General features: G+C 43.9%; 1 protein-coding gene across 1 annotated transcript in view; it reads left to right on the top strand.

Annotated features, from left to right (window-relative positions):
- Window positions 1–3035, top strand: part of PGF (placental growth factor) — a 13851-nt gene extending 10816 nt beyond the window's left edge. Inside the window, exons 5-7 of the mRNA XM_015420633.1 lie at window positions 1438–1467; window positions 1557–1633; window positions 2824–3035. Of these exons, the coding sequence (XP_015276119.1) occupies window positions 1438–1467; window positions 1557–1626 (100 nt within the window). The 3' untranslated portion in view covers window positions 1627–1633; window positions 2824–3035. The remainder of the gene's footprint in view (window positions 1–1437; window positions 1468–1556; window positions 1634–2823) is intronic.
- The last annotated feature ends 11431 nt before the right edge of the window (window positions 3036–14466 follow it).

The raw sequence follows: 14466 nt of genomic DNA, 5'->3' as shown, positions 1-14466 counted from the left end.
TCCTGCTGGATCAAGTGATCCTAACCTTTGATTGCAACAAGCCTCTCTAAAACACACACAGAGACATCTTGTAGTTCTTCCACCTAGTAACCTTTCTCTTAAAAGCAGAGATAGGGCCTTTCCCAGACAGTTATGCTTTAGATTTATCCAGTATCTTGCCTGTAGCTGTCTGTAATGCTAAACATGGAGTGAAGCTTGGTAACATTTGGAGACCGGTATTGAAAGGAGCTGGGGAGGGTCTGTGGCTCAGTGGTAGAGCATCTGCTTGGCATGCAGTATGTCCTAGGTTCAATCACCAGCATCTCCAGTTAAGAATCAGGTAAGGAGGTAATGCGAAAGACCTTTACCTGAGACCCTGGAGAGCCACTGCCAGTGTGAGTAGACAGTACTGACCTTGATGGACCAGTGGTCTGATTTGGTGTAAGGCAGCTTCATGTGAGAGCACGCCCTATTTTTCTCAGTTAAGCTTGTGGGTGCCCAATACCCTTTTTAGCTGAGGGCACACTTTTATTTCTACCAGTTAGGAGGCCCCTCTTTTTTAAAATATGCATTCTTGTAGTTGTCATGGTTCTCTGCTTCTGAAGGACCAGCTCTTCCTATATAAACTTACACTCCAGTTGTGCTCTGCAAATCAACTACTGCTAGCAATTCCCCCTCCTTGGGATGTTCAGTCATCCAGAGCTTTTGCCTCTTCAGTCATGGCATCATCCTCATGGCCCTGATTTTTCAATAGAGGTGCAAAGCTGGGGTTTTTTTTGAGGGGGGGCTTTCATTAATGTCCATGATTTTTTCAGATGTTCTAATGTTTTGTGTGTCACTATATTGGTGTGATTTAACTGTTATTAGGCTTTAATGTTGATCTTACTTGGTTTTTGTGAGCTTCCTTGAGACCTTTTCTGGAATTGTGTGATAGACCTCTTTCAAATAAACGAATGAATTTGCACAGAGTCTGAAAGTTGATTGGCACTCTCTTTTATCTCCAACCACCATGTTTTTCTGAGGCATTGTGGACAATTGATTCATGTTGGATAAAATGAAGGCGAAGAGAATGATGTCAGATGCTTTGGGTCCCCATTGGGGAGAAAGTGAGGTATAAATTAAGTAAATAAATAAATGAATGTTGCTCAAAGGCTTTTAGTGAGACTTCTCTTGGGTTCTGAGGCCCAGGTAGAAATGATTGTAAGCAGAAGTAGAGTTTAGTTGCAGAAAGTAGTGTAGGATCTGTGCGCCATGAAAAGTGACAAAAGATGGAGACACAAGTCCACTAGTGTGAGAGAGAAAGGGACCGGGAATGACTGTGTTCCTCATGAGGATGAGATCCTGACAAGTAAAAGTGCAAGCTCTTGTGTTCATTTCCGTAGCATCAGATCCCTTAATACCCATGAATTTTGTAGACATCATACCTTTAACATGACTGTGTAACTTTTGTCTTCATAGGCTTCGCCAAGAGGTTCCAAAGCCAGGGAGGTAAGTGGAATTCATAGGAATTCTGGACTGTAGGACTCTCTGCAGGGTGAACTCCTGCCCACTCTTTTTTTTAATCTTTCATCATAAAGGAGGAGGAGGCCCAAGGGAAAAGGAAGAGGAAGCAAGATGAAGCGAGCAAGACACAGACTGAAAGACTGATCTCTGTGTGAGTGAATATCAACACCAGCGAGAGAGGGAGAAATAATACTCTGAGTCAAGAGTAGAGAAGGATGGCTACTTCTAGCAATGGCTGGTTCCAGGTTGCAGGCAAAGCTTTGTATGGTTCATGTGCAGCTAGTGGATTCCACTGCACAGAATAAAAAACAACTATTACCTACTTGAAAACCTTTTTTTGCAAAAAAGAAAAGAAAAGAAAGATGAATAACATCCACATGGCTTTTGTGCACAGTAATTACCATCCCCATAGCTCTGAATTATGGCTTTGGTTTGGTCATGCACCAAGAGGTTCTCAGACCAAATAAACATGATTTATATGACTTCTGCCACTGGGAATAATTTCTGAAGTGCACTTTGTCTTCATTGCGATTTCCAGTCAGCTATCTAATACCATAAAGTACAAGTCAGGAGTATAAAGGTTTTGTGGCAGAAACAGGCTTGAGATGTACAAGCTGATGACTGCCACTAAGCAAATGATGCATGGAAGCCTCTGTGAACAGAAAACAAGAAGAATGTCCTCATCCAACGAAAGATAGTCACATCTAAGTCCCATTGAAATCAATGGGGTTTAAATTAGTTGTGGCTAAGTTATCCCATTTATTTCAGTAGGACTTGAGAATGACTAACTTTAGCTGGATTGTGGACAGTGTTCCAAAGATGAATCTTCCATACTAAATGTCCTTGAACACCCAGTGTGCTTTCATCCCCACAGGCTCCTTCAGAAATTTGGGAGAAAGAAAATAATCTCATTCTCCTGCTAGAATCCTTCAGGTCTCAAAATGCTCAGGGATATTTTGTATTGGAGGTCTTTGCTAAGTACCACTGGGATACTCCCTTTGGAGTTTGTCTTCCCACAGAGTTCTGCTGGCATCAGGGTGCAACTGTTTTCATTTTTATATAACAGATCAAGGTACAAACCATACTGGCATATATTAAAAATAGAGGCTTTTGGCTGACTAATAATTTTTATTGATTGAATATAGAGTTTTCAAGAGATGAAAGGGTTATGTTTAACTAGATTGCAAAATATCAGTGAGAAGATGCCTTTTGGAGGGCCCTGAGAAATTAAAACGCTTTTAATTAAGGGAGAAGTAATTTACTATTTCAAGCTGTCTGCTAGCTTTGTATGCAGAGCAGAAAGAAAGCCATCTTCAAATCTCTTTTTCATTAAATCTACAGCAAAGAGGGCGATGATGATGCACTTCTGTGGTCCCTCAAGATTCCCACGACCCAAGAGATTTTGCTTGGTTGCCGGCCTCACCAATTAATCAGGGCAAGGTTGAAACTTTAATCTGAGACTAAGCCTTTTTGTGGACAGTTTGCACTGGCTAATCAGCTAAAGGTTGCGCCCCTAATTAAAATGCATTTTGTTTGCTATATATATCTTTAGAGCTTGCCATAAAATATTTCCATTTAATAAAACATTCATAGCCTTGAGATTTAAAAAGAACCAATAGCAAAGGGCTGAATTACTTGTTTGCTTTTGCTGTCCAGAAAGTAAACTTTAACCTTTCAGGAGGAAAAATTAAAATAATTGTTTGTTTTAATGGACTGTGAAGTTCTTAAGTGCAAGACAAACAACAAAGAATCCTGTGGCACCAGTAAAACCTAGAAGATTTATTATGATATAAGTTTTCTTGGACTAGAAGTCACATGCCACAATAAATGTTTTTAAGGAGCTGCAAAACTTACTGTTTTTGCTGTAACTAATGCTACTGCCCCTCTGAAACTTATCTACAGAGAAAGACAGGTTTGTGGAATGGATTGATGATCCTTGGCGGTTTTCCAAGGCTCCATATTGATAAGGGCACATACGGTGTTTCCATGTTTGAGGGCACAATTTTGTTTCTCCAGCTCAGAAGTTCCTCTTTTAAAATTTGCACCCTGTCCTTGTAGTGTCTGTGAACCTCCTTTGCCTAGAAGAGCATGTATTAAGGAAACATTACCAAATGAAGGCTGCTGGTGTTAGTAAGGTCAGATATCCAGAGCCCTTCTGGATAGAAACACTGATGTAAATTCAGTGGTAAGGTGACTTTTTGTTCAAGTGCAGAGTTAAGGCATAAGGGCCAGGATACAAAGGACTGCTTTAGGTGCACTCAGTGGGTTGGGTTTGCCCAGTGGGGGTTTTAGCTTTTGATCTTCAAGCAGCAGACTCTGAAACCCATATTACACACTACTTCCTGAAATTTTCTTGTTTCAAAAAAGGTTTGAGTATGACATGAGGAGGCTGCTAGTCAAGCCTTAACCCCTCCCCTGAAATTTTCTTGTTTCAAAAAAGGTTTGATTATGATGAAGGTTAGAATCTCCTTCCACACTGGGACACATCTACAGAGTTCAGTTATTCCTCTCTTGCAGAAAGCTGCAAGAGGAATTAAAACTGTGATCCTATATCAGTTAATACAGCTCTATATTCCCCATAAAAATCTGGCAGTGTCCATGCCTGCTACGTGTTTATTTGTAAATGTCCCATTCAGCAAAGGTTCTGCTTCTCCCCGCAAATTCCATTTAAATTTTGGTTCTTCCATCTTTGCATTGTGTGGTTACTTCTGCTTCTCAGTTTAAGTAGGTATTTCCTGTTCACTCACAGTGGCTGCAACATTTATAAACCACTATTTAATCAGTTTGTAAGTATGTTCTTATGTTGTAATTACTGCATTTTTGTGCAGCTAAAATGATGATAAAATAATTTTTCTGTAATTTTTCATTATTGAAATGCTGTAATTGCATGATTGTAAACATTTAATGAACAATTGCTTGGGCTACAAAGAGAAAAACAATGAACAAAGCTGATTAATGATAGATTCAGGAGTGCCTTGGTTACTGCAAGTAAACAGAAAATAACTAAGCTGAAAAACAAAAGCAACAGTAAGATAAAGAGGGAACAGGCAACATTTAAAGAGACAGCAGCCCAAGGAAGCCTCAATAACAGTTTGCCAGTCTACAGTGAACTGACTTGTTCTGCAGTTGCGCTGTAAGTTTTTAAAAATGGCCACAACAAAAACAACAACATAGTAGACACTGAAATGCAACAGGTTGGCACAATATTATCTAGATTGTCCATAAAATTTGAGTGAATGGACAACGTCCAGTGATTAGTGTGAAAGCAACCTAAACCAATTATATATAGAACAGAGCAATTTCTGCCTTTAGTGGACAGTAGCCTTAACCCCTTTTCCTGAAAACTATGCAGCTGTCTTTAGAGACTCTGTACTTTATTTACTGTGTAACGCCAAGTGCCTTTCCCAGCTCTAGTTATTCTGATAGTTTGTTAGTCAAACAAAGCTGTCATTCTGTGTACACTTACTTGAACTTCATTGGACTTCTGTGTAAACATTCATAGGATTTGGCTGTAGGGCCATGTGTGAAACGTGTCCCACATCCTTTTATGAACTCAGTAGCATATCCAAAGCCCTCTGATATGCAAACCAAATTGTGCACCCAGGAGATGGTTAACTGGAGGAATGCTATTTGCATTTTTTTCTTCAGATGTTTAGTGTTGTATTTACTGAGTGTTTTATAATATGTTTTTGTATTTATGTTATTGTTATTTATTGCTTCATTGTTAACCACATCAGGATTGTTGTTAAGAAGCAGCATATAACTTTAATAAATAAATTTTGACACTGTGTAGCTTGTTAAATTTTCAGCTGATTGTTTGCATTCTGAGGCTCACAAGACTTGTCTTTTGGAATGGACAAAATATTAGACTTGATAATTTTATTGATAAAATATATATTTAATCCCCACTTTTTAACACTGAAACTATCAGCCGATACTCACCAACTGGGAAAGAGGAATTAGCCAACATCCAATATTTACAGAGCTTTCAAACACAGAATGACATGTCATTAATTTTTTATATTTGTTTTGTGGCCAATCCCATCTTTAGGATAGGTTGTAATACATTAGAAACATTATAAAATACAAGTCCACCTATTGTCTTTATTTCAGATGTATTGCATTGGATCAGGAAGCAAGAAACAGTGTGAGAAGTACATGAAGCTACTGTATAAAGAGTCATACCATTGGTCTTTTTTGTCAGTATTGTCTAACCTGACTGGCAAGGGCTGTCCACGGTTTTTGGCAGGGGTCTTTCACATCATCTGTGGCCTGATCTTTGCTGGAGATGCTGGGGATTGAGCCTGGGACCTTTGTTGCAAAGAAGGTGCTCTGCCTCTGAAACAGGTCTTCACCCTAGTTACTTTCCCTGCTTGTAAACTTTAAACATAATTTTTTTTTGGTTGTGTTTAGTCTGTTCTCTTGTAAGGAGTGTTGTTTGGGGAAGGTTAGCTGCTTTGTCAGCAGAAGGCAGAACCTCCGTACTTCTTCGTTTTTTACTCTTTAGCACTCCTGCATGCATGAGCAAGCTTTGTTTTTGACAAATTATGTGGAAATTCATAGCAGCTCAAATGCCTGCTACTCCTGAGCCAACAGGAACTAATTAAAACAGCATCATATGGGGCCAACATGGAGACCTTGTTCAGTTGTATACAACAGAGCTAATGCACAGGCCAAGCCACTGCAGCAGGTGGAAGGGGGCCCCTTGTTGGTCTAGTTCCATCCCAGTATTGCACCCTCACATCAGCAGAATGGGGATTATAATGGAAGTATAATATGGAAAGAACAGTCAGCTTGATTTCAAGAACCAATATTATGCAGTGTGAACAAAGTGGCAATGTGGGAGTTGGCCATTAAATCCTGGCTGGGGCATGAGAGGCCAAAAGAAAAAGCTTTAAGCAACACTTCACAAACACTTGGCTAAGTCTTGTTGCTGTGTCACCAAGCCAGGGCTTGTTGCATTGGAAACTCTATGGCAAGTACACGTGTTTCAGACGTGTTACTTTGTCAACCTTGTTGACACATCTAAAAGGCCTTCAGCCTTGATAAAGCAGAGGAACTAAAGCTTGAAAAGTTCCTCACTAAGTAGTTTCCTGGAAGCTGCCAAAAGAGGCTTCACATTCAGAGAGAACAGGTTCTGTTTCTAAGGCAACTCCAGTATATCATTGCTGTTAAGACTCAAAGGCTGCGGTCACACGTACCAGTTGAAGTGGAGGGGAAGTGAGGCTGTTTCCTCTTTTGTAGCTGTGGGTGCAGCCCGTCACTGTGTGATCAGACGCAACTGCAGGTGAGTCAGGGTTTTTTGGGCCATTTGTTTCCCATGCACATAAATGAGGAATCATGCCTCCGCACTGAGGGCCCCCTATGGAGTATGCAATCATGTGCATACTGTGAAGGGGGGTGGGGGGATGACACTGAGCCACGATGGCATGATCAGACCATCCCGACGACATAAGAGTGTGCTATTGCGATCAGATAGGGGAAAGTCCTTCCATGGCCCATTGGAAACTGTTAGAGCCAGACTTTCCTCAGTGTCTTTTAACTCCGCTCCTGCGGTGGAGCAGCACGGGTTGCTGACAACTGCGGGACGCTTCCCAAATGTTACTGTCTGATCACTCCCTTTAGATCCGTCAGGCATTCGCACCTATGTCGGATCTAAAGGCATGTGTGATCGCAGCCAAAGCCTAGGAAAGATGGGGGAGGAGGGGAATAAAAGCATCAAGTCTGGCACTCATGTTGCTGTGCATAGTGGTGAAGCAGAGTTTCTGCACAGGTAATTGCTTTCTTGAAGAACTGTATTCTGGAAATTTCATAAACAAGAGGCTTGAGTACACCAAGTATTACAAAATCGAGAATATGCACCAAGACTCTGTTAACAGCTAAACTATAGCACTGTCTTGTGCTTTACTAAAGTCAGATTTGCTCTGCTGGATATCTGCTGCAAGCACATTAGAAGATATCTGCTGTGCAAGATTTTGTTGCCATAGCTGGCTCTGGGATGGCTAGAAGGGTGTCACAGCATAAGCTGCTGAATTGTCTCAGTTCAGCCCCATCCTGCCGTCCACCTTCTCTCCACTAATTTTCATCTCATCTATGTATTTTGCTAGGCATCCCACTATGTCACATTTGGCAGCGGTGGCTTTTGCCAATGCATTAGTGCTCATCTGTTTTCCTACATAAGCAAAGTTGTCCAAGTCAGCATGCCAGTCGCACACTCTCAGCCTAACCTAGCTCACAAGGGTTGTGAGGATAAAATGGAGCAGAACAGAATTATAGGAACATATACTTTGCAAAACGATAAGTATCATCATCATTGTTGAATCCTCAGCTCTCATTGTTAAGCAAAGAAACCTTCATTACTTGGATCCAGTGATTTGCCAGTTGAAGATACTAATGGATGCAGATTTTTGCCATGTTTCTCACCCCCGTGGTCTCTTCTGATCCCTGGAAAGTTGATCCCTGGGATTATGGGACCTCCCCTTCTACCATGTACTACGACTGAAATTTTTAAATTTTATTTTGGCTCAATTAGAAGAATATCCTGATTGCCTAAAGATCCTTATTCTTCTTGATAAGCCAAACCTTGAGATAACGGAAACTGTTGCTAAATTTCTTTTTGGTGCCATTCTATTCGCCCTTTATTTAATTGATGGGTATACTTGGTAATTCCTTGTTTCTGTATTTTGCAAGTATTATTCTATGCTGTGGTTGTTGTTTTTTGTTTTTTGTATATGGGTTTGTAAGGGTTACATGCCAACAAAGGTAACTGGACTGGACTGGATTATGGGAGCTGCACTGACAAAGAGTCATGTAGGTTGTGGGACTGCAGTGAGGAAGGGGAAAAGATGCTGATAGAAGATGGAGGGAGGGTGATTTTGTCCCCTTCCCCCTCCTCCTTGCAGCCACTGACCCATATTGGCTGTTTTTTCACATGTGTTCTGTGACTCAAATAATCAACTTTCCAGGGTTGGAACAGACTGCTAGGATGAGGGAAATGTGGCAAAAATCTGCACACAAAAACAGACACCCCTGATGAAATCCGGTTAGCTCTGCTTGAGTGTAATTGTGCAAGTCTCACAGAGAACCTCATTTTAGAGCACTGCAGCTGTTTCAAAAGTAAAAATGCTTGGATCTATTCCAGAAATAATAGAAGATAACATAAAATGGTATAGTTACATGCTGAGCATCTTATGAATTCTGGATACTTGACCTTGGAAATGTAGTGGCAAAGTGGTGAACTGACTGATAAGAAATTGCTTGTGATTTGAAGACTAAGAGAAAATGCCCTGTTTATTCTCTCACAGAAAGAACTAAAATACATCAGATTAAATTAATAACTAGTTGATTTAAAATAAACTTAATTATATATTTCTACAACTACAAGCAATATAGTTGGCCCGTGAAAGTCTGTAATGGGGTGTGGAGAAAGCAGCATGGATGTGTTCAAAATGGTCTAGACCAGGAGTCCCCAAACTTTTTGAGCCTGTGGGTACCTTTGGAATTCTGACACAGTGTGACGAGTGCAGCCAAAAAATGGCTGCCATGGGAGGCAGGGGTAACCACGAAATGGCTGCCACAGCTTACCTTCAGTTGCACAATTAAGATCCTGTGATGTGGTAGTTGCTGCCAAGCAACACTTAAAAATCAGAAGCCTTGCTGGGAAAAGCCCCATCTGAGCCAGCCCTGTAGCCAGAAATCTTGGGTTGGTGTGGCATGCAGAAATTTTGTGGGGCAGCAGGAGAGGGGAAGGGGCAGCCGCATGCCTTCCCTGAACACCAAGCGGTGATTTCGTTGCTTGGAGTTCAGGCATAGGCAACCCCTGCTTGAAAAACACCATTTAAAGGGAACCTTTTAAATGTTTTTTTCCCCTCCCTCCAAGCAAGGGCTGCCCACGCCTGAAGACCCAAGAGGTAAAATCACCACTTGGAGTTCAGGAAAGGTGGGCAGCCACCCCTCTCCCTTGCAGGAGGTGAGGGAGAGAGATGGCTGCTGGCCACATGTCTTCCCTAAACTCCAAGCAGCAAATTCGCCCCTTGGAGTTCAGGAAGCCTTTAAATGGTGTTTTTCAAGCAGAGACAGCCCATGCCTGAACTCTAAGCAGTTAAATCACCGCTTGGAGTTCAGGGAAGGCATGCAGCTGCTCCTCTCCCTCCCTTCCTGCAATATTTAAAGGGCCCTCCAGCTGATCGACCAGCCACGTGCTCCCGCCAATCAGCTGGAGGGCCCCACTGTAGCTACAGACCTGATCTGACCATGCCCACTTTCTAAAAACACTCGGCAGGCACCATGGTGCCCATGGGCACCACACTGGAGACTTCTGGTCTAGGGATGCCAGCCTCCAGGAGGGACCTGGGGACCCCTTGGAATTAATGCTCATCTCCAGACTACAGAGATCAGTTCCCCTGAAGAAAATGAATCCTTTGTATGGTGGACTCTGTTGCCAAGTCCTTACCGTATTTAAAGTGGGGGAGTCCAGTGCTGCTCCGGGAGTCCATGCGTGCATGCTTTGTGCGCATGCACCGCAATTTCACCACCCGGAAGTGACGCAATCACGTTGGGCACGGGGCCACAATCATCCCACGGAAAAACATAGTTTTCCCTTGGGTGTTTGGGCCCCCGCCCCCAACGTGCCTGACGTGATTGCGTCACTTCTGGGTGACGTGCTGACGCTGGGCATGTCGCGTGCTTTGGAGGTGGGGTTCCCCCTGGGGCCCGATCTGCCAGCGGCGGGTAGCGGGCCTCTCGGGTGGGGGTTTTCCCGCCCCCTGGGGGGACTTGGCAAGCTTAATTGTACCCCACTGAAGACCCTGTCCTCCCCAGGCTCCATCCCCAAATCTCCAGGGGTTTCCCAACCTGGATCTGGCAACTCTACCCCTCCCCATCTCCTGCCAGTGGCCAGGAGGGACCTGGCAACCCTAGGTCTAGACAAAATTGTTTTGAATATATTTTTGACAGCTCGCACTGATACCTTTTTTGAACAATGAGTCTCCAATAACTGCTCTGTGCATTCTGAAGTTATATAAAGTACAAGAAGAGGGACCCGCGATACTCGCGGGGGAGGCCTCTTCAGGGCTGAGAAAGCGGGAGAGGCATGCATATGTGAAGCCGGGCTGCCGCACAAGGGTAGAAGTGAGCCCGTGTGTGAGGGAGCCGGCGAGGTGGACTGCCAGGAGATCGTGTGTGTGTGTGTGTGTGTGTGTGTGTGTCAGGCACAGAGAAGGCAGCTGCGGAGGAAAGGGAGAGAGCCACGGCATGATGGGCGGGCACAGGGGCTCCACCGTGCTGGCCGGCCCCCCAACCCAGCCGGCGAGCGGGTGCTGGGGCAGCAGCAGCAGCCAGGTGGCCTGGCATTGGCTGCAGGTGGGGGGGACAGCGGTGGCGGGAGGGTCCGCGACCACCTGCTCTTCCGCAGCACCAAGGCGGCAGCGCAGCCCAACTACACACATTTGGGGGGATTTAATCATACAAACCCTCTCCCCCCCCAGCAGCGACAGCGAGGCCCGTGCAGCTGCAGGCCCGGCAAGCCCCCCCCCCCGCAATGGCTGCGAGGCACCGTTCCCAGTGCATTCCCTGCGCATGCGCAGTGAACACTTTTCTACATTTTGGGGAATTTAAATATCCCCCCCTATATAATTTTTTTTACAGTTTTTAGATTTTTGTGCACATCTGGGGATTGCCCCAAATGTGCAGGAAAATCTCCCTGCCCCCCAAGTGTCCCTGATGTGCGGATTTAGATATCCGCATGGAGGGGGCATGTTGGGAATTAGATATATAGATTTCCTCCCATTGTGTTCCTCCCTCATTGTATACAGCAGAGAGAGAAAGCACAGTTAACTCAGTAGCGGGAGAACTACATTCTTTTCTCTATCACGCTTCCTATGTGACCTTGAACTACTGATATAATGCTCACTACCCTCCACCAGCAAAGTGAACATAATAGCCCTTCATTGATCATATGAGACATGTAGAAACAAATAACAAGTTAATGAACTTAGAAGCATGTAACCCTGTTTAGGATTGCACTGAAAAATTGTTGGGATGCTGCTGTATCATGGCTACCGGAACCAGTGAAGTATATTAAAAATAGCTGAAAATTCCTATTTAAGGAGTTTCTGACTGCTTTTCTCTATCACTTTTTTTCCCCCCAAGACAGGAATAAAACCAGACCCAGAGCTGGTTGCTATGACATTAAATATTTTTTGCAGTCTACATAGCTACAACCCAGAGAAATACAAGCGCTCACATGCTAGGTAGCTTCAAGTCTGAAAAAAGATTTGATGGCAGAAAGTGCCATCAAGCTGCAGTTTACTTATGGTGACTCCATAGGGTTTTTCAAGGCAAGGAGCATTCAGAGGTGGTTTGCCCTTGCCTGTCTCTGTATAGAGGTCCTGGGCTTCCTTGGAGGTCTCCCATCTAAATACTAACCACGGCTGACCCTGCTTAGGAGGGTGGGCTAATTGGGCTAGCTTGGGCTATCCAGGTTAGGGTGGCTATTTTTGTAGCCATTCTTGTATTTCAGAGATGATACAATGGTTATTCATGGTTATTATAATGATATAATAGTTACTATTATGTCAGAACAAGGAACTTCAGTCAGAACTTCCCCTTCATTACCAATCTAACAGCCTCTCCCCTCCTTAGGTGGTTCCCTGTGTACCTTCCATCCCCTTCGGTCCAGTCCTAACCAGGTTCTCTCAGATTTACTGGAATTTTACTAGGATTTATTTCCTGGTAAACACGGGCCCTTTCTGCACTGAACACCTTGCTCTGGAGAATCTGAGGAGTCAAGCCTTAAGGTTGACTTTGTGGTCACACACATTTCCCTCTGCACTGCTTCCCCCCCCCCTACAGTTTATTTATTTGTGTATTCTGTATGTAATCTGCATGTACAAGCAAAACCCGCATTTTTGCCTAATTAATATGGAAACGTCATGTAGCGTCCAAAGTTTTTTTAAAATTTATGCAATTGTCCTGCCACAGTTAAAACTTTTAACTGCAGTCCTAACCCCTCCCTCCCTGATTCTGCAAAAACAATTCTACTTTAGGAAGGATTAGTGATTTGAAAGTGGGTGAGAACAAAGAATTGCTGCAAAAGGAGTTTTGGTAACTGCAGGACAACTGTGTGCTGGAAGCAGTCTGCATGCAGATTCCTGTAAAACAAATGTAGAAACATGAAAAAGCCCAGACACAAACTGGAAGTGAAAGTGGGAGGGAATGCAGAATGGAAGACTAGGATGTGCTCGGAAACTGAGGTAAAATACAGGTGCAGAAAGGGCCATGTTTATGATTACAGCCCTTTGGGACAATATTTCAGTCTCCCACAGCAATGCAACCAGGTGTTTGCATTGTACCCCAAAACATTGTCTGCCCTCATCAGCATCTTAATGTATGCAGCTCAAACTCATGTATGTTTACTTGGGGCAAACCTCATAGGATTAAGACCTTGGTCCAATTCCAGATGCACAAATGGAATTTTCACTTCCTGGAATGTACTGTTCTGTCTCCACCCACCAATAATTCCTCCCCCCCTTCATGCACTCTCTCTGTATACAAGGCTGTGTTTGCTTTCACTATCCTCAGTCACTATTTTTTTTAGAAAATACATGGTTTTATAGAGGAAAGTCACCACCAGTTTGGTATAGTGGTCAAGTGTGTGGACTCTAATCTGGGAGAACCGGGTTTGATTCCCCACTCCTCCACTTGCACCTGGCTGGATGACCTTGGGCAAGCCATAGTTTTGTCAGAGCTGTTCTTGAAAAAGAGCAGTTTCTGTCAGAGCTCCCTCAGCCCCACCTACCTCACAGGGTGTCTGCTGTGGGGAGGGGAAGGGAAAGGGGTAGTGAAGGGTGGGGTATAAATACAATCTTCCTCTTCTTCTACCTCTGCTTTTTACTTCTTTAAAACTGGCTCAGTTATTATGAGAAGGCTACGCTGACTGGGTGGAAAGTGCCACCCCTCACAGGGAACTTTTTTTCTGGAAATCCTCAGTGCATTCAGTGTTGTCCTCTAATTCCTAATGCAAAAGTACAACAGGGATGGAAGTGACAGAAGAAGATGTTGAAAATAGCTGGATTAAAGGCCCCCAATATCATTGGCATCCCTCATGCCTCTGACCAACAGGCTACACTCTTAGCTATCTATCATAGTTTTATCACACATGAACACACAAGAAACTGCCTTATAGTGAATCAGACCATTGGTCCATCAGTGTCAGCATTCTCTACTCAGATTAGCAGCAGCTTTCCAGCATCTCAGGTGGAGGTCTTTCACCTACAACCTGATCCTTTTAACTGGAGACGCCAGGGATTGAACCTGGGACCTTCTGCATGCCAAGCAGATGCTCTACCACTGAACCATGGCCTCCCCTCTAGGGGAGGGACTTGGGGCAGCATACATGGTTTCCCCCTCCTCTGTTTTACCTCACAATACGTCTATAAGACGTATATAGATAAGCATATGGAGCAGAGGTCCATCAGTGGCTATTAGCCACAAGGTATAGATAGGGACTCTGGGGCAAGTGATGCTCTGTCTTCTTGGTGCTTGGGGGGGTCAACAGTGGGAGGGCTTCAAATGTCCTGGCCCCACTGGTGGACCTCCTGATGGCACTGGTATTTCTGGCCACTGTGTGACACAGAGTGTTGGACTGGATGGGCCTTTGGCCTGATCCAACATTGGCGTCTCTTATGTTCTTATTGGTAGTTTAGGCTGGGAGAGTGACATGACCAAGGTCATACAGTGAATTTCATGAGGGACTGGATATTTGAACCCAGGACGTCTCCCAGTCCTGGTTTAACCATGACATGAGAGCCAGTTTGGTGTAGTGGTTAGGGTTGGGGTTGCGTGATTTTTGTGGTGCCCCTTGTAGACTAACACAATACCTACAATATGATGGTGGTTTTATTTCGTTTCAATGTAAAAAATCATATGAAATTCATGAGGATCCATTTAGATCCGACTTTTACCCAGGACCCCCCTCCCCCCACA

This window comes from Gekko japonicus, unplaced genomic scaffold (assembly GCF_001447785.1).
Source record: "Gekko japonicus isolate JY-2015 unplaced genomic scaffold, Gekko_japonicus_V1.1 scaffold1050, whole genome shotgun sequence".
In the NCBI taxonomy this organism is placed as follows: Eukaryota; Metazoa; Chordata; class Lepidosauria; order Squamata; family Gekkonidae; genus Gekko; species Gekko japonicus.
Note: the sequence above shows the minus strand (reverse complement) of the source record. Positions and strands in the feature narration are given on the sequence as shown.